The sequence below is a fragment of the Pieris brassicae genome, chromosome 3, assembly GCF_905147105.1.
Source record: "Pieris brassicae chromosome 3, ilPieBrab1.1, whole genome shotgun sequence".
Lineage (NCBI taxonomy): Eukaryota > Metazoa > Arthropoda > Insecta > Lepidoptera > Pieridae > Pieris > Pieris brassicae.
In genome coordinates, this window is record NC_059667.1 from 7,295,939 (window position 1) to 7,321,770 (window position 25,832).

Here is a 25,832-nt window from a genome sequence, read left to right on the forward strand (position 1 = left end):
AACATCTTTGCCTATTAAAACGTCCTTATGATTCCAGATTTGGAGCTTCAAGGGATTATAGTTGGCTTAGAGTAAAATATAAGATTCACAATATACGTTGTAGTAAAAAATTTACCCAAGTACCTGGATTGCACAATTGTTCTATAACAAATCAATTCAACTTGGAAATTAAATTGTGCAATTCTTAAATTATACCCAAATATTTCGTTTTAAAAAGGCAAGTGTTTTTATAGAATTTATTCAATTAGAAAAATTCTAAGAAGCTTTGAAGCCGTCACAATGTGTACTTGACCAGAACAAAAATAATTCTCATGTAATTGTCGATTTGATGACCGTCGGTAATCTCGTAATACGTTAAATTTGTCTGAATAAATTTGGACTTGCCGAGACATTTTGCCTTTCATATAACGCAAAAAACGACATTATCTAGTAACAATCGCTATATTAACTAGTATGACTTCAATGTTATATACATTTCTGTAGTTGCGCAAGTGATCCGCCACAATATACTATTTTAATTTGACTAGCATTTATAGGCAAACACGAAGAGAAAATACACATATTAAACAAAACAATTAAAATTACAAAAACTAAACGAACGAAAACGTTTTCGTTCGTTGCTTGCTTGCCAATAATTGAGTCAATTATGTAAATCACTATTGAAGTTAAAGTCAAATGTTAAGGATGTGAAAGGTCTAAGTGAGAGAGTGTAAGAGGATACAGAAACAAAATCTAGCCCGAACTATTACTCTCATATGTTAAGATCCAATACATTTTGACGTACGGGAGTCGTACTAAGCGCTAAGTCGGCTTTTTTAATTTAAGCAGTTCTCAATCGTTGTTAAGAAGTACACACTAAGTAAATGCGCACTTAGACTGAAAGTTCATTGGTACATAACTGGGGATGGAACTAAAAGCCGCATGCTGAAGCCCAACACAACTCTTAAACAGTTCTCTGACCAATGCACGGTGAGCTGCAGAATTTATGCACAGTGTTCTAAAGGAAAAACAAGTTACAGACATCCTTAATTTTTTAAAATTTAAAAACATAACTATGTTTGTATTGTATGTATGTGTAATGTTATTAATTGAATTGACTCTTGTCTTGTAATACCACATTTAAGCCTTTTTCTATATATATAAACGTACATCGCTGGTTTAGTATTGCTACATAATTCAAATAATGTATTAAAGCTTCGTTGAAATCATTTATCTGCGATTGTTGTCATTTTTTAAAATTAGTCTTAACTTTTATTACGATATCAACTGACCTCGGTAGTATATTTAAAATTTTACGATTAAAGCCGCGTGTTTTGTGAATTTATGTTACAATGGCGTGGGTAAAGACAATCTAACATTACAGATTAAAAACTATTTATATTTTGCAAGATTTTTTTAACATGCAAATTTTGCAATGTCTAATTTATTATTTAAATCATTAATAGTTAAAGAAATAGCGTATAAAGTAATCTTGAGCGTAACTATTTCTTTTAATTAGTTGTAAAATGCTTTTCGAAGTCGTGTTTGTAGTTCGGTTTAGTCAAGGAAATCGGTTAAGTAGTTTAGGAGTCCATAGAGGACAAACAACGTGACGCGTAATGTGTATATATTTATTAAGAAACTATTTATTTATTTTATATATATTTGACCAAATAAGTTGTTAGTGGCAGGTATTTAAACTTACTCCATACAAAACATACACAAACCTACACCCTACCTCGACGTCCGCCTTTTCACAACTGAGCATTTCTTACCCCTATGTGGAACTAGTTGCCCACTGAAGTATGTATTTTATAACGTACCAATTTTTAAAAGGTTGGCAACGTGCAAGCCGTCTGGCCACAACGGCCAGCCACAATCACAACAAAATTTAACAGTAAAACATTAAAATATTTAAAAAATATTTCTATCACTATAGGAACTGACATAAAGCAGTTCCTTTCCAGACCCTTTGTCAGTTCATACAACGATCCGTTAATATGTAGTTCGTTAAGTATGTCAATGCTTTAAGACCTGCTATACAACACGCGTTAATTGGTAACTTACAGCCCAATAAATGGAGTATTCAAATCAATTTTATTTTGTTAACAATTTAAAAGTTGTTTTGGAATTTGTTGAGAAAAAAAACATTTAGTAAAAGAACTACGTGTGCCTTGTATCATGCCTTATTGTACAGATTATACCAAATTGGTGAAGCAGAGTTGATGGTAAAAATCGCAGTGGTCACGCAGTAGGTCACCTCAGCATAATGACCTTAGAATTAAAAGTAGGGCACCAAACAATCGTCGAAGGTCAACAACATAACTCCATTTTTTAAATGTTATGTAATCTGTGTGCTGACGCTTCGTTTCATGGTGTAAATCAATAATATCTATATGTAGAAAAAAGAATCCCTATTTCCCTTGGTCACGGCATCACGCGTGAACGGCTGGACCGATTTCGGTGATTCCTTTTTGTTGTGTTTGTTATTGTCAGGAAAAGGTTCTTATGGAAGAAAAAAAAAAGAAAATAGCGCGGAAATCAGAAAATTTAAGAATACTCCATATTAAGTAATCATTAAAAGTAATTAGAGTTATTATATTGATAAAATATACATATAAAATAATTACAGTCGCAGTCGAATACCAACAAAACTATTGATCGTCAAAAAACAAACAAAGAATTTTGAATATCATTAAGCATTTTTAGTTAATTATACCAATTCGAAATCAATATTCATAGTAAAGACAACGTCTGTCGGGTCCGCTAGTAAAAGATAAATAAAAGAAGTTCCTCAAACTATAAAATTATATTTTTTAACAATGTTATAAATTATATAGATGTCTGCTTAATATTTACAATACGATAATAACTTAGTTAAGTCAAGTAAAATTTCATTTAAAATATTTTATTTTAATTATAAATGCTATAAGTATTGTTATTAGTGTGTGATACACGTAAATAAACTGACGTTTGTCCATAATTTTCGCAATTCATACGTTATAGTTGCTTTGCGAAGTGTTTAGCGCGAGACCTAAGTCTCGCGCTAAACACTTCTAAAACATTTTCTAAACAGTTTTAGAAATCTTAATCCAAATACTTATTAAATATTAGAGAGGCGATCGTATGAAATATGATCTTAGCTTATTCATTTTATGAAAACACAAATTTCTCTCATAATTAAACATTTGAAAACCAAATACAGTTAGAAATCGTCTAACGGATTGAGTATTTGTCGTGTGACCCGTTCCACTGTTAGTGGCACATCTCATTGTCAATGCATAGTTCTGGTTTCCTGACCTAAACAAGTGGAACATTCTATATGCACTTATATAAAAACCACTTCTGCAAGTTGATCAAGCGTACTGAGGAGATAAAAACAAAAACATTGTGTTGAATTGATAATCTCATTCAAATTTAATTTCGACATTTAAGTTGTTTAATTACAATATAGTACTTTTCATCTCGCGTTTTTTCTTCTTCTTTTTTCGAAGGTTGGCTCTTAATGGCGACTTTTATTTTGGATGCTGCACTTCTGAGCAATAACTTGGCGCTTTGACCACGATTCATCCACCCACTGGGCCATTATTTAGAAAGCCAGACTTAGCAAAATGTCTGTCTCCTGTAAGTTAGTATGGATTAAAAATGTATTGAATTTTGACTCCCATATATCATAGTTCCGTCTTAAGAAATAATGTTTCTATGGCTCTGTATCCTCACCCTTAGGCCCTTCATCATTTGTCTAACTTAATAGAGATTTCCATAATTTTGCGGATTATCTATGCAATTACAAAAATGCATATAAGATAGAAGTAAGATTTATAGTATCAATCCATTTAATTATAAAAAATATAGTTTTTCGCGTTATATGTAAGGAAGAAAAAATAATAAACGGCAAGGCAATTCCTGTTTTCATACGAAATTAAAAATGGTCGACAGTATGAGAAGTTGCTTTTGTTTTTGTCAAGTTGACATTTCCGCGGTTTTAAAGCTTCCTGTATTCTCCCTTAAATATAATTTATCTGTAGAAATAAATTAATTTAAACGACAGTTTTAATTTATTTCAAAGCATTTCTCTGTTTGGAACGATAACATTTTGGTATACTTTAAGAGTTGCACAATTTAATTTCCTTGTTAAATTGATTTGCAATTCAACCATAGATCAATGACGCAATTCAGATTTTTGGGCAAAATTTTCATTACTAAGTAAATTCCGAATCTTGAATAATAAGGTCGTTATAATAGCAAAGATTTAGTATACATAGCGACTCTCGTAAGCTCGATTGGCGCTGCACCAATCGTTTTTTAGTCTATGTACGCATTTAACAGTCGCCCGTACAATAAAGGAAAACATTGATATAAAACGAGTATAGCATGTCTCAATAAAAACCTCTACATGTATCAGACAGAAGGTTTATAAAAAAATGTTTATTATGGAATATAAGATACATATCATCCTTTATCTATGAAATGGACCAAGACCCATATAGGGTTGTAGCGCCGATGGATTATTATTATAGCAGTCTGTAATGCGATCATATTATGTAATAAAACATTTTAATTATTAATAAACTTTGTTTTCGCAATGTTAATCAATAAACACACTGAAAAATGTATCCGGACACGCCTTGAAAAATAGTGCAGTGTTATTTATTATTATAACATACATTGTTTAAAAAAATTCAGTTTATAGTAGAAACACCGCAATATATATATATATATTCTGTACACCGGGACGTCGAACAAAACAACTAACCAATACGTTGTTCACGCAACACAACATAATCATTCGGTAGTAATAATAATTTCCACGAATCACGAACCGCATAATCAGTCCAAAATACTGAGCACTCTACCAAGAAGTGATCATACATTTCAAGCATGTAATTATGTAGATATAGGCAATACTGACCTATCGCAATCATAATTTCCCTATTATTCCATTACATCAGACGATCATTGTTGCATCATAAAGGAAGCGTTTCCGTAATATATAATCAATTTTTTTTTCCTATCATATGATCGAATTTAATCTATAAAGAATCATCTTATGAAAGTGAAAGTAAATTATGTCATAAATTAATAACTCGCCGCTTTCGAAATAATTAATTCTGCGCAGGCGCATCACAATGGCTTTCTGTTGACAGGTGTGGCTATATTGTCTATATTAATCGACTGGGCTAACTTAGAAAACTAGTGATCAACTCTAAGTCAGACGAACACATTTCAAACGATTGATGCATTATAACAGTGGCGCTACAACCTTTTAGGTCTTGGCCTCAGATATCTGTTCGCGACTATGTGGTTTTATTCTTATAGACAAGCAGGTGATTAGCCTTTTTTGCCTAACACACAACTTTGGCATTTTGGGTGTAAGAAATGAATGTTTCCTCACGATGTTTTCTTTCAACGTACGAGCGAGTAAATACGCACATAGAAAGTGTACAGCCGAGGATCGAACCTACGGATGACAGTCGCACGTCGATACCACTAGGGAACTCTTTTGGTGATTTATTCTTCATTGCCCAATAAATGTTTTGATTTGTCAAAAGTTTGAGTCATCTCTAAGATAAAACTACACGCTGCCGGATTATTATTAAAAATTTTAATTTTACAAATCGTTTATAATGTTCAAATGTATAATTAACAAAAATATTTACTTTTCATTTAAAAAAACGATTTTTATCTTTAATTGCGTTGATGAAAATGACTGAACGGTTACATTGCAAGAGGTTGCGTTTCTCCTACCAGTAAAAGCGAGGATAATTCTTTCCACAGTATCTGAAGCATCGGTGTCAAACGTGTGAAATTCTTAACAACCTTAACAAATACGAGAAACCTGAGACTACGAGAGAACAATAAATTTGTAACTGACTTGTTTTCTCTTTCATTGTTCTCTAAGGTATAAATTACAGCCTTTTATAAGCTTACAAAAATCACTATGATATAAATAAAACATTGTTTGAAATTGTCTTAAAAAAAATAGGTTCAAATCGTCTCTGTCTTATTATATTTTCAGAAAAACTGCGGACGTAAATGTTTTCTCGTGCCATCCATATATGAGGTAGCAGTGTTGGACAAGTGTTCACAGTCGTAGCTTCGAACCCTGGCTGGCAGATTTTTGTATACGTACATAACATTCGTTGGTGACATGTCTATCAGGCATAAAAGGCTGATCACCTACTTGCTTATTAGAATGAAATCAACACGAAACAGATACAGAAATCCGAGATCTACACGTTGTAACGCCACACGTTTTTTTACATAAATAAATGTTCTTCAATATATGGAATGAACACGAAAATTTAATAACTTAATGCCAAAAGGCTAAATATTGCTAAATTATATTTCGGTTTCTAAATTCAAATGTTTTAGACAAATAATTAGAAATTTAAGACTTTATCACGACACGGCGAACCACGATACTACTGTCTCGGGTATCGTAAATCTTGATCTAGTTGTGTAAAAGCGGAATTTCCTGATATTCGTGGTAGATGTGTCAGATATGCTCTATTAACTTGTAAACTTGTTCCTTATATAACATGGATGATAAACAAATTATAGTCATTAACAGTGTTTGATAACGAATCGCTGCAATGTAATGCGAAACAACTGGGACTACAAAATTATTCAGAGTTAGAGCAGCTTATAAATTAATAAGAAAGAAGCGTTTCACACCCTAGATGGCGCAACTTCTTACAGGGAACGGAGCCTTTGCACATTACACATATAGGTTTAAAATTAGGACAAGCCCAATATGTACCTGCAGTCATAGCGAACAAACTGTAGAACATGTGCTTATACAGTGCCCTATATTCGCACCGTCAACCGAGCAACAAATAACTGTAGACCGTAACGGCCTACAGGACATGTTAATAAAGCACAGGCCGTACCTGGAACGTTTCTGCGAAAAAAATATTAAATATATAACCGCGGCAAACAAAACTGAAAGAACGGGTCTCGTCTGGAATTACGTCCCGGCTCGCCCATGAATATTGTCAACAAAAAAATTATTACCGATGTAGCCGATGTATACCTCGCGAGACGACACACCATTCGGGAACCACTTATTGTTTTTTTTATGTAATAGGAGGCAAACGGGCAAGAGGCTCATCTGACGTTAAGCGATACCGCCGCTCATGGACACTCATATTGCCAGAAGGCTCTCAAGTGCGTAATAATATATTGTATCTTCTAAAAGTAAAATTTAGAGAGAGATTTGAGAGATAGAAAAGTTCCTGGACACAATAGCAGGGAAGTAGACTATTACTAAATAAAAGAAAATTAAAAAAAGTTATAGCCAGGCACCCAGTGGCGGATTTACCAGCAGGTTGAGTTGGCTGGAGTCGAGCGGTGGGCACATCCTTGGGGCGGTATTTGGGAAAGAAATCAAAAAGATATCTGTATAAAGGTTATTTGATGGTTTACAGGTAGAACTGTTGTCTGCAAGAAAATCCGCCGATGACTTTCTCCTCTCACTTGTCATTGTACATTCGCAGTAGCAAACTTCCCTATTCCAGAGTAAAACAGCTAGTGCGGCTTGTATGAGTGAAACGAGCGAAATCACAGAAAATTCCCCCTGTCAATCTATACATGTCAGTCCTACTACTGTTTGGAGGCTGTGAACTGGATGGTACGTGTATAATTTTGCGTTTAAAAATCAAACTTACCTATACATTATGTTACGTGCAATTTCATCAAAATTGTTGCATTGTAGAAGTATGGGCTAACTTGCAAATTTGTAAAACCGCCACTGGCGCCATCTCAGGGTACGCCACACTTCTATAATAAAAAAATCATATCTGTCTAATCCGTGCTAAATTATGTATACGGGGCCTACAACAACGCGTCGCGCTTCAACCTATCTAGGTCTCAAACTTCTGTATCTATTTCGTGACTTTTTTTCTTAATAGGCAAGTAGGTGATCAGCCTTCTGTGCGTGAGACACGCCATCGATTTTTAGGTACAAGTCATGCAGGTTTCCTCACGATGTTATTTAAATACTGTGACAAATCACAAACAGAACGCGCTATTGTTTTGTTTTTCAATTACACCAAAGCTGATTAAGGATTGAATTCAATTTAGTTAATTTTTAATAAACTTAAACTATGCCTTCGTAATCATTAAAATCATAATATATCGTAAACATTATTTAAGACAGATAAAAGGTAAAAGTTGTTTAACATAAACCTTATTGCTTATTAACTTAACTTATTAACTATGAGCTGGTATAAAATTAATAACTATTCATAAATTATCTATCTATAAAGTATAATATAATTTATCACTGTTGTACGCTTTACAGTACTAAAATATTAAGATTGGTTTTAGACTGATAATATGTGTTTGTTAATAAACGAACTAAATTAAACTTGGTTATTTTAAGGAAGTCAAAAATTTGCTACTAAAAAAAATTGGCGTGTACACACGTAAGAAGCAAAACTTCTTTATGACCTTATTTTTCGAAAAATTATCTACTATATTCACCTTTACAGAAATATACCTTGGTTAAATAAAGTTAAATTAGATAAACTTTAACAAAAGGCTTTTATTATCACAGACATGAATACAAATAATACAATTATTTAATTTTACCTTATTACTACTAAAATTATTTCAGAATTTCATTAATTGTAATAGAATGATTACTTAATGATTGTTATCATTGTTATATATTTTTGTTATTAATGACTTCGAATGTCTTCGAATCAACCGTGGTAGAGACAAGGAAAAGATGGCGCGTAACCGTAAAATGTGACGGTAAATTTATTTCCAACGCCGATAAAGAAGTTTCACTTCAAAAATATACACGTCGAACCCAAACTTACGAGTATAGGTATGAGTAAGAGTAACACGATCTAAGTTCTTAAAGTTTTCGTAAAATTTATCAAACGCAAGTGTAATTTAGAATTTATTTCATATTCGGTAATGAATTTTAAATAATCTTGAACACGGCAAGCTTGAGCTTTTGTTCGATTGTAGGATATTTTTAGATTAATTCCTTGTATTAGGTTGTAGATTATTTTTCTTATAAACGCGAGATGTCGCCCACAACGTAGTTAAAATTTTTGTGTTTTCTTGACACGTGCACGATGGAAATATTATTATTATTAAAACTTTGTTGCCCGCACCCAGTATAATATATATAACACTTTGACTTATTAACGTTGCCTAACCTTATTAATCTAATAGATCATATGCGCAAGTTTTGGTAATCAGCGTGTCCTGTGACATAGACCTCTTCCAGCTGCTTCTTTTCTTTTCCAATGTTAGTTCTTCTTGTCCAAGTTGTACCTCATAATAAAATTATGCAATGCTTAATAACAACAAAATTAATATTGTAACATTTAAATACACTATATGTGAGCAGACGTCCCATTTTCAACGGGACTGTCCCTTTTTTCAATTACGAGTCCCGGTGTCCCCGAAATGAACTGTGGGACGCAAAATTGTCCCGTTTTGAGAAACCGCGCGAAAATTTGAGCAGCAGAATGTAAAAAAACACGTGCCAAAAGTTTCATTTTTGTTAGAAATCGTCACTAGCTATGTTAAGACAAATTTGTTATTCTGTTCAACTAACTTTTTCTAAATAAATAACTTTAAAAAAGGTGTTTTTTTATTGACTTCTTATTATTTGACTTAAATTAAATGTCCCGTTTTGAGTCAAATAATAACTAGTCACTTTGCCCATATGAAGCATGGATTGTATTATTTCAGATGTGATGCGGCGGCTGTACCTAACAGACAGACATTTAAGAGTGATGCTATGGTGTATATTATTGGGTTTGCAGCCCGCGTTTGGAGGTATTCTTGACCCATTCAATTGGGCACGCTCAGATCGTATTGAGGTCAATATCCCATGGCTACCTTGTAAGTAATAAAAGTTTTTATTGATTTCTTTTTTTGTTGCGCACCAGTCAGTGGAACCAGCTGTGTACCGATGTATTTCCGAATCAATTAGACTTAGGGTCCTTCAAGAAAAGAGTGTACCGAAAAAGGTCTTTTAAAAGGTCCGAAACGCAATCGCGAACCCTCTGACAATATTAGTGTCTATCACTTAATATCAGGTGAGGTTCCTGCCCGTTTGCCACTGTTACATAAAAAAGAGACTTTTGGATTACTTCTTGTGTAACAATAAATTATAGATTTGTGTGTTATTTGTTAAATTACTTCTATTAATCATATATTGTTGTGTTGTGTATTCTTTTATCTATTTTTGCTGAGTTACTGTTTATTAACAAATGCAAATGCCGATGCAAACAACTTATATATAAATGTTTCTAAGCAAAAGCTGTATCAGAAATAAAGATACTATAACTTTAACATGCAAAGAAGTCAATCATTTCAAACTTTTTACAGATTGCCTACACGTTAAATGAGAAAATCAACATGTACAATGTACATTTAAAAACTCTACCCGAGTAACATACCAATCGTAATTGTTACGAGTCATTTACTTTTCAATTCTAGCAATTACGACTGATATGGTATTTAAGTTAATCTCATTCTTGTTTTAGTCGAAAATGAAACTAGATGCTACGATGAGCTTGGTTGTCTGAATATCACACGGAGTTGGTATCACCTAATTCACCGGCCTTTTAATGTGTTTCCTCTACCCAGAGTAGTTGTAAATACAAGGTAATTAAATTTAATCATGAAAAAATCATATAAATTCTCTTTTTATTTTTATCTGTTTTTTTTTATTATTCACTGTTAATATATGTTTAATTGCTTTGCTTTGTACCAGTAGTTTTTTCTAAGTAATTTTATGTCTTATGTATTATTTTACGCAAGACACACTTCTTGTGCTCACTAATTGCATTTCTTCTTCTAACAGTGGTTGTTCTGATTGCTAGAAAGCGATAAGGCCGCCAGTTTCACTCCTTTTTATTCAATTAATTAAATTGTACTTACTGTATTTTTGTATTAGTGCAACAAAGTGTAAAAAACATTCATAATTTGTATCATTTCTTACTCCAAGCTGAGTCTTTGACTCGGAAGAGAAGAAGTTCAAGAACTATTATGACAGTGTATTTTATAATCGTTGTAGTCAAAATGCGAAATGACTATTCAGTTTGACGTCCTGCGTTCTACCACAGCGCATTATTATTTTTGCCGCGCGTTCTAATATTGATTTATTTCCGAACGGATATGACTTAGGAGGATTTGAGAAAATAACGGATCACTTCCGCAATTGTAACATCCTGGCATTGGCAGGTGTCCATAGGCTCGCAGTTATTTGACTTATCATTTATCACCCCTGATATATAGTTTCTTAATGTCTGAAAATATTGCGGGCTACTCGATTATGTGGAAGTTGCATACATAAGATTAGCGATGCGCCTTCTTAAGTTTTCACACATATATAATATATCCTTTTCATAAGTATCTATTCATCCTCTTTGTAACATGTGTGATTGAAGTCAATAATAAATTTCACGGCCCCGTTCATAGCATTTTTTCAGCTTTTATATGTAACCTGTCTGGCTGCATAATATTTTTTTTTCCTATATTGTCTATTTTGTTTTAGGTTCATTCTATATACGAAGAATAATCCCACTGATGGACAACTACTGAACGTTAATGTAAACAAAACAATCGTTAAATCTAACTTTAATCCTCGTCGTCTTACTAAAATGATTATACACGGTTTTATAGACACGCCACTCTCAAATTGGGTAAGATTTTTATTTTATAACAACATATTACAATTAATATAATGTAAAAAAATATAAATAAAGCCAATGGCCCTACAACCCTTTTAGGTCTGTGCCTCAGATTTCTATATCTGTTTCATAAATATTTGTTAATTAAATAGGCAAGTAGGTGATCAGCTCATCATCATTCTGTGCCTGACGCACTCCGTCGACTTTTTGGGTCTAAGGCAAGCCGGTTTCCTCACGATGTTTTCCTTCACCGTTCGAGCGAATGTTAAATGCACACATAGAAATAAAGTATATTGGTACACGGTCGGGGGTCGAACCTACGACCCCAGAGACGAGAGTCGCACTCTACAAGGCTAACACTGCTCATTATAATAAAATAAAAATCATAATAATCTTCTTTGTTCTCTGTTCTTTCACTAAAGCACTTGTAAAACAAACCAATGGCCGTAACTTATTAGCTTACAACATATATCAACCATTCGGCGCAATAGATTTTATTTCTTATAGTTCAAATGAGATTTGTAGCCGCAATGTTTTAGGTAAGTGAAATGAAAGATGAGTTGGTCAAGGCCGGAGATTTTAATGTCGTGGTAGTGGATTGGGCAGGAGGCAGCTTGCCTCTGTACACTCAAGCGACAGCTAACACTCGACTTGTTGGACTTGAAGTTGCACATTTCGTCAACACTTTACAGGTAATTTATAATTTATTACAACCATCTAAATCTTATGCATGACGTCGTCACTAAAATCTAAATGATTGCTGGAAGCCACGAACAAAGGCTTCATCAAGACGTGAATGTCGAGGCTGTTCAAATTCTTGATACTACGGGCCTAGTAAAATGATTAAAAAGGACAAATGCGTTTGAATTGACCTGATAATAAGTTCATCATTAGCTGTCAATTGCACTTCTTAACTAAGACTCTAACGACGGCATCTAGCGACTAACTTTATTTCGATACATATACTTTTTGATTATTTTTCTTCTTACTTGCTTATCGTTATTATTAATATATTTATATCAGTAATTACTAAGAGAGATAACTATTAGTATTATTATTAATAAGCGTCTGTAAGGTTATAAAGTTTTGGTTCTTATCATAGTTATAAGAACCAAAACACTTCACACACATTTCACACACACACTCACTCACATGCACATAGGCGTGAAATGAAAACAGTTGAAAAAATAAAAAAAATATTAAAAAAGATGTAATTAAATTATATATTTATATATAATTTACTGTTAAGTTTGTTATGGAAGAGCTGGGAACCCTGACACCGGAAATCCTTACTTAAAAGGGTTCCAAAATCTTATACGATGAATTGTTGTCAAATGAATAAACATTATATGTTTATGCTTAGGCGTCGGGACGTGACGACCCCATCGCCCACTGATGAAATAACCTGTGACAGAGGTTATTTCACCAGTGCAGTCAGTCAACCCCCTTCCTAGTGGGAGTGCCATGCTGTTGCTTTCGGGCTTCAGCCAATCGGGCAGGCACGACCGGGGCAGTACCACTGTCTCACAGAAAACCGGCGTGAAGTGATGCAATAGGTTCATCTTATTGTACTCGCGTTTCGTGCGGTGAGTGAGACTCCCGGAGCTCATCAATTCCCCCCCCCCCCCCCCAGAATATGAAGATGCAGTTTAAACAGAGATTACCCCAGGGGGGTACCACACGTTTCCGCTGTGGAGAATCCCCCTCTGAGCGTCCATCATCGGAACAATCAGTATTCGGTGGTGGATGCACAGGCTGCCCTTCGTATTCTGGGGTGGGCAAAAACTGCGCTAAAAACTATAGGTTTCGATCTCGGGGCAAACGGAAGAATTTACCGAAGGCATCCCCTTCCACGCTCTCAGTGGACTTTACCAATGTTAGGGGGCTCAACTCTAATCTTAACGCGGTTCACTTTCACCTCGAAACTGCGAAGCCGGCCTTATTCTTCCTTACTGAGACTCAGATATCCTCCCCGGCTGATACTTCCTACCTCTCCTACCCGGGGTACAAATTGGAACATTCATTTGTGCTGCGGGCGGGAGTTTGCGTGTACGTCAGAGAGGATATCTGTTCTCGTCGCCTCGGGTCGCTTGAAGGAAGGGACCTATCTAGCCTCTGGCTGCGCGTAGACTGCGATGACCATCCGCGATTCTACGCATGCCTGTATAGGTCCCATAGCGGAAATACCGAAACTGAGCGACTCATTGAGCACATCCAAATGGCTACAGATTCCCTGCTCGAAGGGGTTCCTACCGCTGAAATCGTGATACTTGGCGATTTTAACGCTCACCATGCCGATTGGCTCGGTTCGGAAACCACCGATCACGCGGGAAGATCCTTTCACGACTTTGCTTTAGCTTACGACCTGTCACAAATGGTCCCTGCGATTACGCGAATACCAGATGTGGATGGTCATAAACCCTCTTTGTTGGACCTTCTGCTGACCTCACATACGGAGACCTATCAAGTCTCTGCTGACCCGCCATTGGGTTCATCGGATCATTGTGTGGTCCGGAGTACTGTGCCTACTACGCGCCCTCCTCGGCCCCGTTTTTCGGGTTGTCGTCGTATTTGGCACTATCGGTCAGCAGATTGGGATGGGATGCGGTCTTTCTTTGCGTCCTACCCTTGGGGGCCTATGTGCTTTTCGTCGGAAGCTCCAGATTCCGTCGCTGCCTCTGTCGCCGAAGTGGTTCTGCAGGGCATGGAACTTTTTATTCCATTCTCTGCGGTGCCGATCGGTGGCAAGTCACAGCCCTGGTTTAAGCGTTCTTGCAAGGCGGCATCGCGTCGAAAGCGAGAATGCTTTAATGCATGGGCGGAAGCGGCGATATCTCGTGATGCCAATACCAGCGAACATAAAAAAGCATATAACTCAGCCTCCAGGTCCTTCAAACGGGAAATCGCTAAGGCAAAGTCAGAGCACATCGCCAGATTTGGCGAGAGATTGGCCCAACTCCCTTGTGGGACCCGAGCCTTCTGGTCTCTCGCCAAAGCTGTACAAGGGAATTTTTGTCAGCCATCGATACCACCGCTGCACAGAGAGGATGACTCGCTCGCCCACACTGCGAAGGAGAAGGCCGACCTCTTGGGCTGTCTCTTCGCGTCCAACTCGACTTTGGATGACCGGGGGAGATCACCACCGGCGATTTCGCGGTGTGATAACTCAATGCCGGAAATCACATTCCGGCAACGTGCTGTTCGCAGAGCACTATCTTCCTTGGAAATTCATAAGTCGAGCGGGCCGGATGGTATCCCTCCAATTGTGCTGCGTAGTTGTGCTCCTGAGTTGGCTCCGGTCCTGACGCGCCTTTTCCAGTACCTGTACTCGCTCGGCACTGTCCCGAAGTGCTGGAAGACCGCTTCGATACATCTGATCCCTAAAAAAGGCGATCGCTCTGATCCATCCAACTATCGCCCAATCGCAATAACCTCCTTGTTCTCCAAAATAATGGAATCCATTATTAATGGCCAGCTCTTGAGTTATCTAGAGGGCCACCAGCTGATTAGCGATTATCAGTACGGCTTTCGTCGCGGTCGTTCGGCTGGAGACCTTCTAGTATACCTTACTCATAGATGGGCAGAGGCAATTGAGTCCAAGGGGGAGGCACTAGCGGTTAGTTTGGACATAGCGAAAGCCTTCGATCGGGTGTGGCACAAAGCACTGCTCTCGAAGCTTCCAGCCTACGGGCTTCCTGAGAAATTATGCGACTGGATCTCCAGCTTTCTAGCCGATCGGAGCATCAAGGTCGTCGTCGACGGAGCATGTTCCGACCTTAAACCCGTGAATGCTGGGGTCCCACAAGGCTGTGTTCTGTCCCCGACCCTGTTTCTTCTGCATATCAATGACATGTTGCAACTTAGCAACATTCATTGCTATGCGGACGACAGCACTGGGGATACTCTATACACTGGCCGGGCAGGTATTTCTCGGGCAGTTGTCGATGAGTACCGGAACAAACTTGTGTCTGAAGTCGAAACTCTTTTACGTGGAGTCTCGGACTGGGGTAGACTAAACCTAGTCCAATTTAACCCCAAGAAGACACAAGTTTGCGCGTTTTCCGCGAAAAAAATACCCTTTGTCGCTACTCCACTTTTCGAAAACACTCTTCTTGAAGCCACAGCCAGCATCGGAATACTTGGCGTTGACATATCGAACGACGTTCAGTTTCGCGGTCATTTGGAGGGAAAGGCTAAATTAGCCTCCAAAAAGCTTGGTGTGCTCAGCAAGGCGAGACGGTACTTCACTCCGGGCCACCGCTTGCAACTCTATGAAGCGCAAATACGGCCCCACATGGAATACTGTTCTCACCTCTGGGCGGGGGCTCCCCAGTACCAGCTCCTTCCACTTGACCGTATCCAACGAAGAGCGGTTCGAATCGTCGATGACCAATCCCTCTCCGAGCGGCTCGATCCCTTGGCGTTGCGTAGAGATGTGGGGTCACTCTGCATCTTCTACCGCATTTACCATGGAGAGTGTTCAGAGGAGTTGTTCGGATTAATACCTGCAGCTGAGTTTCAGCATCGGACGTCGAGGCAAAATACAAAATTCCACCCGTATCACCTCGACGTCCGACGTTCCACGACTGAGCGTTTTTCAAGGCAATTTTTGCCGCGCACCACCGCTATGTGGAACCAGCTGCCCACTGAAGTATTTCCGAACCAATTCGACTTAGGGTCCTTCAAGAAAAGAGCGTACAAATTCTTAAAAGGCCGGCAACGCACTCGCGAGCCCTCTGGCATTGAGAGTGTCCATGGGCGGCGGTATCACTTAACATCAGGTGAGCCTCCTTCCCGTTTGCCCCCTATTTAATAAAAAAAAAAAAAAAAACATTTTTTGCATCATTTTCTAGAAGGAGCACGGCCTAAACCCACTCGATGTACACATAATTGGCCATTCTCTTGGAGCTCACACGGCTGGTTATGCTGGTGAAAGAATTCAGGTGAGTGTAAAGGAAGTTTTAGTAACGCACGCTCGAAAAGCTTGCAATTGTTCCTACATTATACATATAAATAATTAAAAATTCTGTAATTAATTAAACACGGAAGTTTATAAAAAAATTCCGACTATAAATAATGTAATCATATAATTTTTATAATAAAAATATTTAAAAAACAAATGCCATTATTCCTATAACTTTTTTTCGAACAACACATAACATTGTTTTCACGTACAATATTGCCTTTGATTTAGCTTATTTTTCACTAGGATTTAGGAAGAATTACAGGACTTGATCCTGCTGAACCTTATTTTCAAGGAATGCCTACAAATGTGCGACTAGACCCAACAGATGCGAAACTGGTTGATGTCATACATACAGACGGGAAAAGCATCTTCCTCTTAGGTAATACATATAAACCTGTCTAACGCTTTTTAACCCGCAATATATCACCATCATTCTAATAAATTATTTGTTATTGCCGCTTTGTTGCTAATATACTAACCTATATGTTATATATAGCTGTTCAGCTTTTAGGTCATTGAACATGAATATATATTATATTTCTATTGCTCTTACTAATTTTTCACCGTTATTCCACGCGTGCGACAGATTTTGTGTTTATGGCAGGATACGGGATGTCACAACCCGTGGGTCATTTAGATTTTTACCCTAACAATGGAAAGGAGCAACCAGGTTGTGACCTGACTGAGGGACCGTTGATACCCCTTACCTTAGTTAAGCAAGGATTGGAAGAAGCGTCCAGGGTGCTGGTTGCTTGTAATCATGTAAGAGCTATTAAGCTGTTTACAGAATCTATCAATGGAAAATGTCCTTATATAGGTAATTATTCCCATACAATAATAGTACAGTATTCCATCTTTCTTCGCTCACATTTCAGTGTCTCCTATCGTTATATGCAAATAGGTAATACTTCTGTGCCTTTAGCACGAGTTTTGGGTTTAAAACATAGCCAGTTATGTACAAATTCACACCAAAATCAAAATGATGAAAAGAAAACAATTTATCAATAAACAATTAGAAGGGTTTTAACATCATGGTTGAAAATTACACTTAGCTAAAACTCTCTTATACAAGTAAATAGTCGCAAGATAATAAAGCAAAGTAATTTTTGTGTGGATCTTACTTTTGTTTTGATAGCATTATTATACCGTGTTATGGTGTACCCGCAATTAATAGTACAACCAGCTAGTCAAGAACGAACAGTATTAGAAATGTTATTACTCGATGAACCTGGTTATTTATGAATTACATATAAAGATAATATTAGTTTTGAAATGTTTTAGGTCACCAATGTCCATCATATCAACACTTCCTGGACGGAAAATGCTTTCACTGCGGTCATGGTTGCGCCGTTATGGGGTTGGTATAAAAGTTACTATTTTCAATAAAAGACAAATATTAATGAATATACGTTTATTAACACGAGAAGATTTTAGATAAAACATATAAAGATTAAATTAAGGTTTGCTTTTCGGAGTAAAGCAAAATTTCTTATATTCGTTATTCGAAATTGCGAAATTTTTATCGCTCGGCATTATAACATAAATAACGCAATAAAGCGAGGAAATGTTACCAGCATAAAATATTGTTGTATTGTACAATACTGTAACAGGTATTTATAATTAATTTTAGTGTTTTACAATTGTATCGTAATTGTAGTTTCATAATAATATTTGATACTTAGGCTTTAAAAAGTATATTTATTATGATCTATAATATAAAAATGAATCGCAAAATGTGTTGGTAAGCGCATAACTCTACAACGCCTGGACTAATTGTACTAATTCTTTTTTTAATTGTTCGTTGAAGTCTAAGGATGGTTTTTACGGCGAGAAAAATTCGAATAATATCCGGGAAACCCTTAAAGAGCCCTCTTCTTTTTCCCATACAAACGTTTTGTAAATAAAATGTAGAGTCAATTTGAACTTTATTGCTATTCAATAAAATTCATATTAAATTACAAGCACTCACTGTTGTCTAAGCAATGTCGCGTTCCGAAACACAATAAGTGATAATATCGCGAACCCGACCAAATTGAATATTCAAAAAATGTGAGAGCTATAGATCATTAGTACTGATTTTTATTTTGGTTGGCTTCGCGATATTATTTCTTTTGTTTTAGTTTCGGAAGGCGACATAAAATGCATCAGTTTCCACGTCATTACATCTGTCAAACAAAGCGCGTTAAAAAAGCGTTTACCTACTAATTATTGAATGTGACACAATTTATTTATACCTCACAATCTTCAATTAAAGGTTGGATCGGTAGTTATAATGTTGCGAAATATCAACCAACCGCGTCTTTGCAACCGCACACGGTTAGCGATAAAAAAAATACTGAACAACGTGATAGAAGCAACTATACTAAATGGAAAGTATTAAAAGGAGAAGATGTTTTGATACCATGCATCCCATTGACTGATATATCATTTGAATTTAAACGACTACAGTTTCCAGTGCGGTTTGCTTTTGCTATGACCATAAATAAGTCCCAGGGGCAATCATTATATGTTTGTGGTATTAATCTAGAAAACCCATGTTTCCCACATGGTCAACGGTATGTTGCCTGTTCCCGTGTTGGAAAACCATCAAATTTGTTTGCGTCGCGCCAGGTAATCAAACAAAAAACATTGTATATCACAAAGCACTACAATGAAAATAAAACTGATTTTTGTTAATTTATGCTTCACTTGATTAACAATAAAGCGATTACTTTAAATGCGTATATACTTTTTATTACATTATTTTTATATTACATCGGTTATTAACCCGTCTATCTCTATGTTATGTCATTGAGGCATCCACTTTTTAAATATTTGTCACCTTTAGGTTCCCACTGTCCATTTAGATTATTTCCCAATCAGGTTTGAACCTTAAGTTCGCCTCTTAGTTTGAAGCCCTTTGGCAGACATCCCAGTCGGGGTTTTTAGTGGGTCCCAAAAGGATGGCCAAAGTTTGTGGAAGCGAAGATACTTTCGTCACCTGAGCTGACCCTCACGCACTGCCCTATCATTAGGGTGACGGTTCTGTTCAGGAGATTTTTTTGCGCTAACTATGAAATAGGTAGGAACAATAAACTGCCACATTCCAAATCTATTTGACAGAACAAAGTCTGTCGCCTTTGCTAGCTAGTAAATATATAAATTTTGGTAAAAGATAATAATTTATTTTCTAGATTCCATGCAGACAGCTCACCTGGATTAATCACGAATAAAGATAATGAGACTGAGAACGAAGTTTATCCTTCTGAGGAGCAGGAAACAATTGGTGCCAAGTACTTCCTTAACACTGGAAAAGAACTACCTTACTGTCGTAAGTTGGATTATCAAGATTAATATTCGGTGTTTCATATATTATTGCTTGTATATTTTAACTTAATTTGACTCAAACAACGGTGACATAATTTTCAATATAAAGAATATAGTAATCTGTGAAGCCAATATAAAATAAAAATATATGTTTGTTTCAGAACGGCACTACAAAGTCTCAATTCATTTGGCCAATCCTAAGGGTGCAGAATCCTGGGTTCAGGTTGGACATATTTTTACACTAAATACACATTTTTGTCATTCGAAGTAGGCCAATCTGGGTGCTCTCTTTAATCTATGAAAATCATAGAGTATAAAAATACAAAAAACTAACATGGCGCATAAAAAACTTAGTAATTTGCGTAAATCTTTGTTTTGGATTGGTAGGTACAGTTGGCTGGTCACGTTGTGAACCTATTTTACAACAGAAACAGAAAATACGCAGAAAATTAACTGCTTCATAGAAATGAATAAGGCATATATGCCTGAGGGCTTTTGGACTACAGATTAAAACTCTAACGTCTCGTCAGTTAACACATATTGTTTTCATGATTACAGGGATTTCTAAAAGTCACTTTGATGTCGGAGAAGGGGGTCATTCGTGGTATGGATTTAACGCCTACAAATTATGTCAAGTAAGTTCTATAAGTTCCCGGAAATTCAGTAAGTGAGATGCGTAGTAGTCCTAGTTCCTATACTACTAAAGTTACATTCGCGAACGTTATACTTATATCTTGACATGAAAATTCCTAAACTCCTAATGTAATTAAAGTGATTAGGTATTAATAATAACCGGGTAGCATAGGTTTCAAGAAGTTTTTATATTTTCTACTATAGGTGTCTGTAATAGAGTAAATCTGAAATCTATATATATATAAATAAAAAAAAATAAAGAAATATGTCGCTAAGCGCAAAACTCGGCTGGACCAATTCAAGTATTTTTTATTATTTATTCCTCGAACTCTGAAGGTTTTTATGGTAAGAAAAATTAGAACAAACAAATTTCATTAAAACCATATTAACGGGAAGTTTGATGGAATTCTGAAAGTTCTTGATGTCTTTAAATATTTGATAGTTAACAAGTATTTGGGAACAAAACACATTAAAATAAATTCCTATTGGATGGAAATGGAACCTTCTCATATTGCCTTTTCACATAGACATTTAATATGGTTTAGTAATTTTCAAATCCTATTAATTATTAATTGCAGATTAGAACATGGTACTTCGTACACAATTGTTGTTACGCATCCGATGGATTTAGGAGGAAAAATTAGAAAAGTAAGTACACATAATAATGCATCTTAATATAACAGTTGACTCAAAAGAAACTTTACATTTAGTTACCTTACTGCGTGAACGTATCAAATCCGAGGTTTTTTCATCAATATAAATTACGCGTCACGTTGTTTGTCCGCTATGGACTCCTAAACTACTTAACCGATTTGAATTAAATTTGCACACCATGTGCAGTTTGTTCTAACTTAAAAGATAGGATATGAGAGCTTACATATATATATATATAAATCTGAACACTGAACTCCTTTTAAACGGCTGGATCGATTTGAATTTTTTTTTGTATGCGTTTGTATGGCAGATGCAGTCGGTACTTTCATACGTTGTTTAATATCCTAATCGCTTAAAATATCAAGCAGGACAACGTCTGTCGAGCCGATGGTAAACTTTATATATTAATTGTTGTTACAAGCACTACGCTAGTTAAACGGCAATGTTTAGTAAAGAGCCTAGTCTGTTAATTGAACGGCTTATTAAACTAGTTGGCTGCGACAGATACATAATATTTATATAGAAAATGGTCATAGTGTTTGTAACCAAAGCAGTTTGACCATGTTGTAATTTTGTATACCCCTAAGTATATAATAGTAATTAATTTGGAGATGCTACAGAGAAACATTTATAACTAATAGTAACTATATAGTTACACAATATAAAAAAAAACACACACGCAGTAAATATATATATAATATTTTATACTTCATCAATTAAATAATTAAATTAAACAATTTTCAGGTGGAGTTGTCGTGGGAGTATGATATGAATGTACTGGAACCACGATCTCTTTGCATTTTGTGGTGTAACGACCGGCTCTACGTGAAGAACGTAATAGTTGACCAAATGGAACTTCCTAGTAGAGGGTAAATTTTAGCAGTACTTCAATTATTCGCCATTTTACCATTTGTATTTTATCTTAAACATGTGTTTTTCATATTGGGGTTGACAAATTTCTGCCTCTGTTTTTTTATATCATTTTGTATGTTCAGCATTCTGTGAATTCCGCCTTGAAATATTAATTTTTTTAGCTTGAAATCTTTACCTAAATACCATGGTTTAAGTTGTTGAGTCACAGAGACAAATATTATTTTACTATAGGTCCACTATCAATAATCGGATCTGTCAATCAATGATCTGTTCTTGGATAAGGAATTAATCTTGGTTAATGGAAAAGATGTACAAAAAAAGTCACAAAACTCAACAGCTTGCCAAGTCACTTGGTGATACCGTATCTGATATATTAATACCCTCAAACTTTTTACAGGAAACGCAATGTAGATTTCAGCAGTAAATTATGCACGCCGAAAAGAGAATTCGCTGAAATTCCAAACAGAGGCTCCGCAAGCTTCTACGACAATTGCGGAAGGTAGCCAATTGAGACGTGCCATGGAGAAAGAACAACCGGGCCACCTGAGCGATACACTATGTTCTGCTAAGAAGGCTTTACATTCTTACGATTTCAATTCCAATTAGTACAAAGCTACACTTTTAGCCTAACGTAGCCTAACGTATAGGAAAATGATAGTAAAAATTACTTGCAAACGGCATCTTTAGCAAAATACAAAGTACCGGTAGAGTTCATATCTTCTAAACATTTATTATCTAATTTAGTACACCTAACAAGCATAGCAACGTGCTAATAAGCACAAATGCTGCCTCCGTCTCCATACTAAACACACAGAACCGATTAAAAAGCAACGTTATCGCTGTACATGCTCTTGGGCTGCACATCACAAGGCGCATAGGTTCGTATACGGCCCCAAAATTCGCTATATGGACAATTACACTAGTGACTCGAAAAGCTTTAATGATCGAACAATTTGGTTGTGATCGAGAAACTACCAGTGATATTAGTGTTACAGGGTAGACTCTAAATTATAAATTATTGTAATAAAGCTGTAAATATCTGCATTCCTTTATCTTATTTATATTGTGTTTATTTTGTATGTGCCTTGATAATATCATACGCAGTAATATGTATGTATATTTTATAGTAAATACGAATACATTGTATAATACTTTATGTTATGAGACATCTTAAGGAAGATATATTGTTGGTTTACCTTTTATATTTTAAAGTGTTTTGAGAGGCTAATTAAATGAATCTGAATTAATTATTTTGTATAATCTTGTAAATATTTACTGTAAGTTATATTATGATTGTTTATCTTGAATAAAGAATATTCTATCTTGTTAAATATGTGTATTTCTTATTTCACAGAAATTTCTAGAAATAGGATTCTTATTTGTTAATTAAAATTAAATTAAGTTCTAAAATGTTGTGCACGCATAAGATTAGTATCATTGTTTCTTGATCGTCTAACGAAATATTACGTACCTAATTAAAATAATTATTTAACCCTATTCGGTATAATACCGAAAACCCAAACTAAATCGGTGACATTTAATTATATTATGTATTTTTATTAAATGTTAGTATTATTAAAGTAACCAAACTGAAAAATCTAGTTATCGTAATAAAATACATAAAATTACTATTTAAATACCAAATAACCTGTAGCCAGTTACTTACTATTTTGACACATTGCAAACCATCCCAATAAAAATATGAGTTGACACTGACACCACTATAAAGACTTACATTCTTTATGAATTGGTCAATTGTCAAGCTATTAGGTTATTACTCAATTGATATTAGTAATTTGTCAAAACTTCATGGTAAATACACAAATCTAATATCACTAATAATTGATTTATGATAAGTATAAGTAAGATATCATTATAAATCTAAGATATAAAATAAAAGTCAGTATATGTTTAATGAATTTGATAGTTAATATTCTTAATTAAAATTGTATTAATATTTAGATGCAATTGGTATTATATATAAAATACTTAGAAATATCTTGTTTTCAATCGGTCGGATTAGCCAAGGTGAACTGTACAGTTTTCAAAATATTAAGCGAATAGCAGGATAATGTCATCAACTGCGTCAAAACTAGTATTAGGAGTATCCTGTATCATAAGTACAGGAATTGTTGCCTATGTACATGTAAAACAACAAATAGACAGGTAATAATTCAATCTTTTGTTAGGAAAGTTACATATATAGTAAATCATTTCTTATAATTTTCTGAAATAAAATAAGAAAATTTATTCTTTATTTTTTAGTACTGTTTCTATGTAATGGATGTTAAATCATATCAAATGTTAACTTCATTATAAAAATAAATAAATATTTTGTATTTTTGATTATCACACTCATTAAGAAACAAAGTTATCTAATTGTGAATCCAGTATCCTGTTTTAGTCAGCTCAGTTACCTGAGAAACATAAATCAATCTTCAATTATTCTATTACTGTGGTGAACATGATGACTATGTTTATTGATCGTAAGGATAAATTATTGCCACTTGTGTTTAAATAGCTCTCCAATGTTTTCCTCTTTTTATAAAAAATAGTAAGGGCTTAAAATATAGTTAGATAATCTGCACACAAGCACAGATACATAATGTGAGCACCATATAACCTTTACAAATTTGGGTGATAATTTCTAAATAAATATTTAAAACTTCTTAATTAATATAAAAACATAAGTGTGTAACCTAATATTTAATGAAATACAACATGACTAGATAGATGCTTAGAGGCATTTTATTAACTTAGATTATGAAACACTTGTTGTACACACAATCCTTTAATTTATTGCTGCTATATTTAAATGATAATTTTCATTCAGGGAAAGGATGCATGATGGAGTCATCAGAGATACAGAAAGACAACAAAGAAGAAAGATAGAAAATTTATATATTCTAGAAAAACAAAAAGAATTGACAAAGCAACTCAAAAATGATATGAGTAGTTAATAAGATTATTAAAACTATGTAGTATCTAGTAACTATTTATTCTTAAAATATTGTAAAATATAATATTATAACTATTTTCCATCTTTTAATCCTTCTAACCAAACACTATTAAGATTTATATCATTTCCAGTGGGTTCTTTTTTGTCCGTAGTGTCCACAAAACCATCAAAGAAAAGTTTTTGTTTTGCAACTGCTGCCAGGCTTTCAAAAGTTTTAGGTTCCCAAGAAGCCAAATCAGACAAGGATTTTCGATCCAGCAATATGTCGGCACGCTCTAAACCTTCTCGAAGACTAAATGCGGTGATGTTTTGTTGCTCGCAAGCAGCTGTAATTCTCGTATCCCATAAATTTTTCATATCTTCTTTTTTTAAAGCACGGGCTTTGGTTGAGTATACTAGCGCGCGATGAACATTTCGAACAGCTACTGAATAAGTATTCCGACGTCGACCTAGAAAATGAGCTGCTAACCTAAAAATTTTCCTCTTCCTCCAAAATTCATCAGGTCCCCTGCATCTTATCAAGTTTGATAACGTTAAAAACACCATTTTACGCCGAAATTACCGCTGAGTATTTAAAATAAGTAATTGTATTCTTACTTCGCTTATTTTATGAGCATAATAAAAACAAATCCACAGAAGAAAATATCGAAGCAGGCTGAAGTGAATGTCAAAACTAAAAATCTGTCAGCTGCCTCATTAAACAATATACTTCTCTTGAGACAAACCTACTTTTCGCCAGGCGTGACCCTAACGAATTTGCATTAAAATGGTCACGTGAGAAAGCATGAGCTAATGT

The 25,832-nt window shown here is 35.2% G+C and overlaps 2 protein-coding genes across 2 annotated transcripts in view; one reads left to right on the forward strand and one right to left on the reverse strand.

Annotated features, from left to right (window-relative positions):
* The window catches only part of LOC123707056 (pancreatic triacylglycerol lipase-like), a 35,732-nt gene extending 12,611 nt beyond the window's left edge, over nucleotides 1-23,121 (forward strand). The window contains exons 3-17 of the mRNA XM_045656827.1: nucleotides 7,410-7,612; nucleotides 9,697-9,849; nucleotides 10,497-10,617; nucleotides 11,510-11,657; nucleotides 12,185-12,337; nucleotides 16,499-16,588; nucleotides 16,855-16,990; nucleotides 17,198-17,428; nucleotides 17,893-17,968; nucleotides 19,785-19,921; nucleotides 20,079-20,140; nucleotides 20,476-20,552; nucleotides 21,129-21,198; nucleotides 21,949-22,073; nucleotides 22,475-23,121. Of these exons, the coding sequence (XP_045512783.1) occupies nucleotides 7,573-7,612; nucleotides 9,697-9,849; nucleotides 10,497-10,617; nucleotides 11,510-11,657; nucleotides 12,185-12,337; nucleotides 16,499-16,588; nucleotides 16,855-16,990; nucleotides 17,198-17,428; nucleotides 17,893-17,968; nucleotides 19,785-19,921; nucleotides 20,079-20,140; nucleotides 20,476-20,552; nucleotides 21,129-21,198; nucleotides 21,949-22,073; nucleotides 22,475-22,580 (1,725 nt within the window). The 5' untranslated portion in view covers nucleotides 7,410-7,572 and the 3' untranslated portion in view covers nucleotides 22,581-23,121. The remainder of the gene's footprint in view (nucleotides 1-7,409; nucleotides 7,613-9,696; nucleotides 9,850-10,496; nucleotides 10,618-11,509; nucleotides 11,658-12,184; nucleotides 12,338-16,498; nucleotides 16,589-16,854; nucleotides 16,991-17,197; nucleotides 17,429-17,892; nucleotides 17,969-19,784; nucleotides 19,922-20,078; nucleotides 20,141-20,475; nucleotides 20,553-21,128; nucleotides 21,199-21,948; nucleotides 22,074-22,474) is intronic.
* A 1,938-nt stretch (nucleotides 23,122-25,059) lies between these two features.
* Nucleotides 25,060-25,720, reverse strand: LOC123707703 (39S ribosomal protein L20, mitochondrial). The gene has a single exon (XM_045657984.1). The coding sequence runs from the start codon at nucleotides 25,580-25,582 to the stop codon at nucleotides 25,109-25,111; it is 474 nt and encodes a 157-aa protein (XP_045513940.1). The 5' UTR covers nucleotides 25,583-25,720; the 3' UTR covers nucleotides 25,060-25,108.
* Between the last annotated feature and the right edge of the window lie 112 nt (nucleotides 25,721-25,832).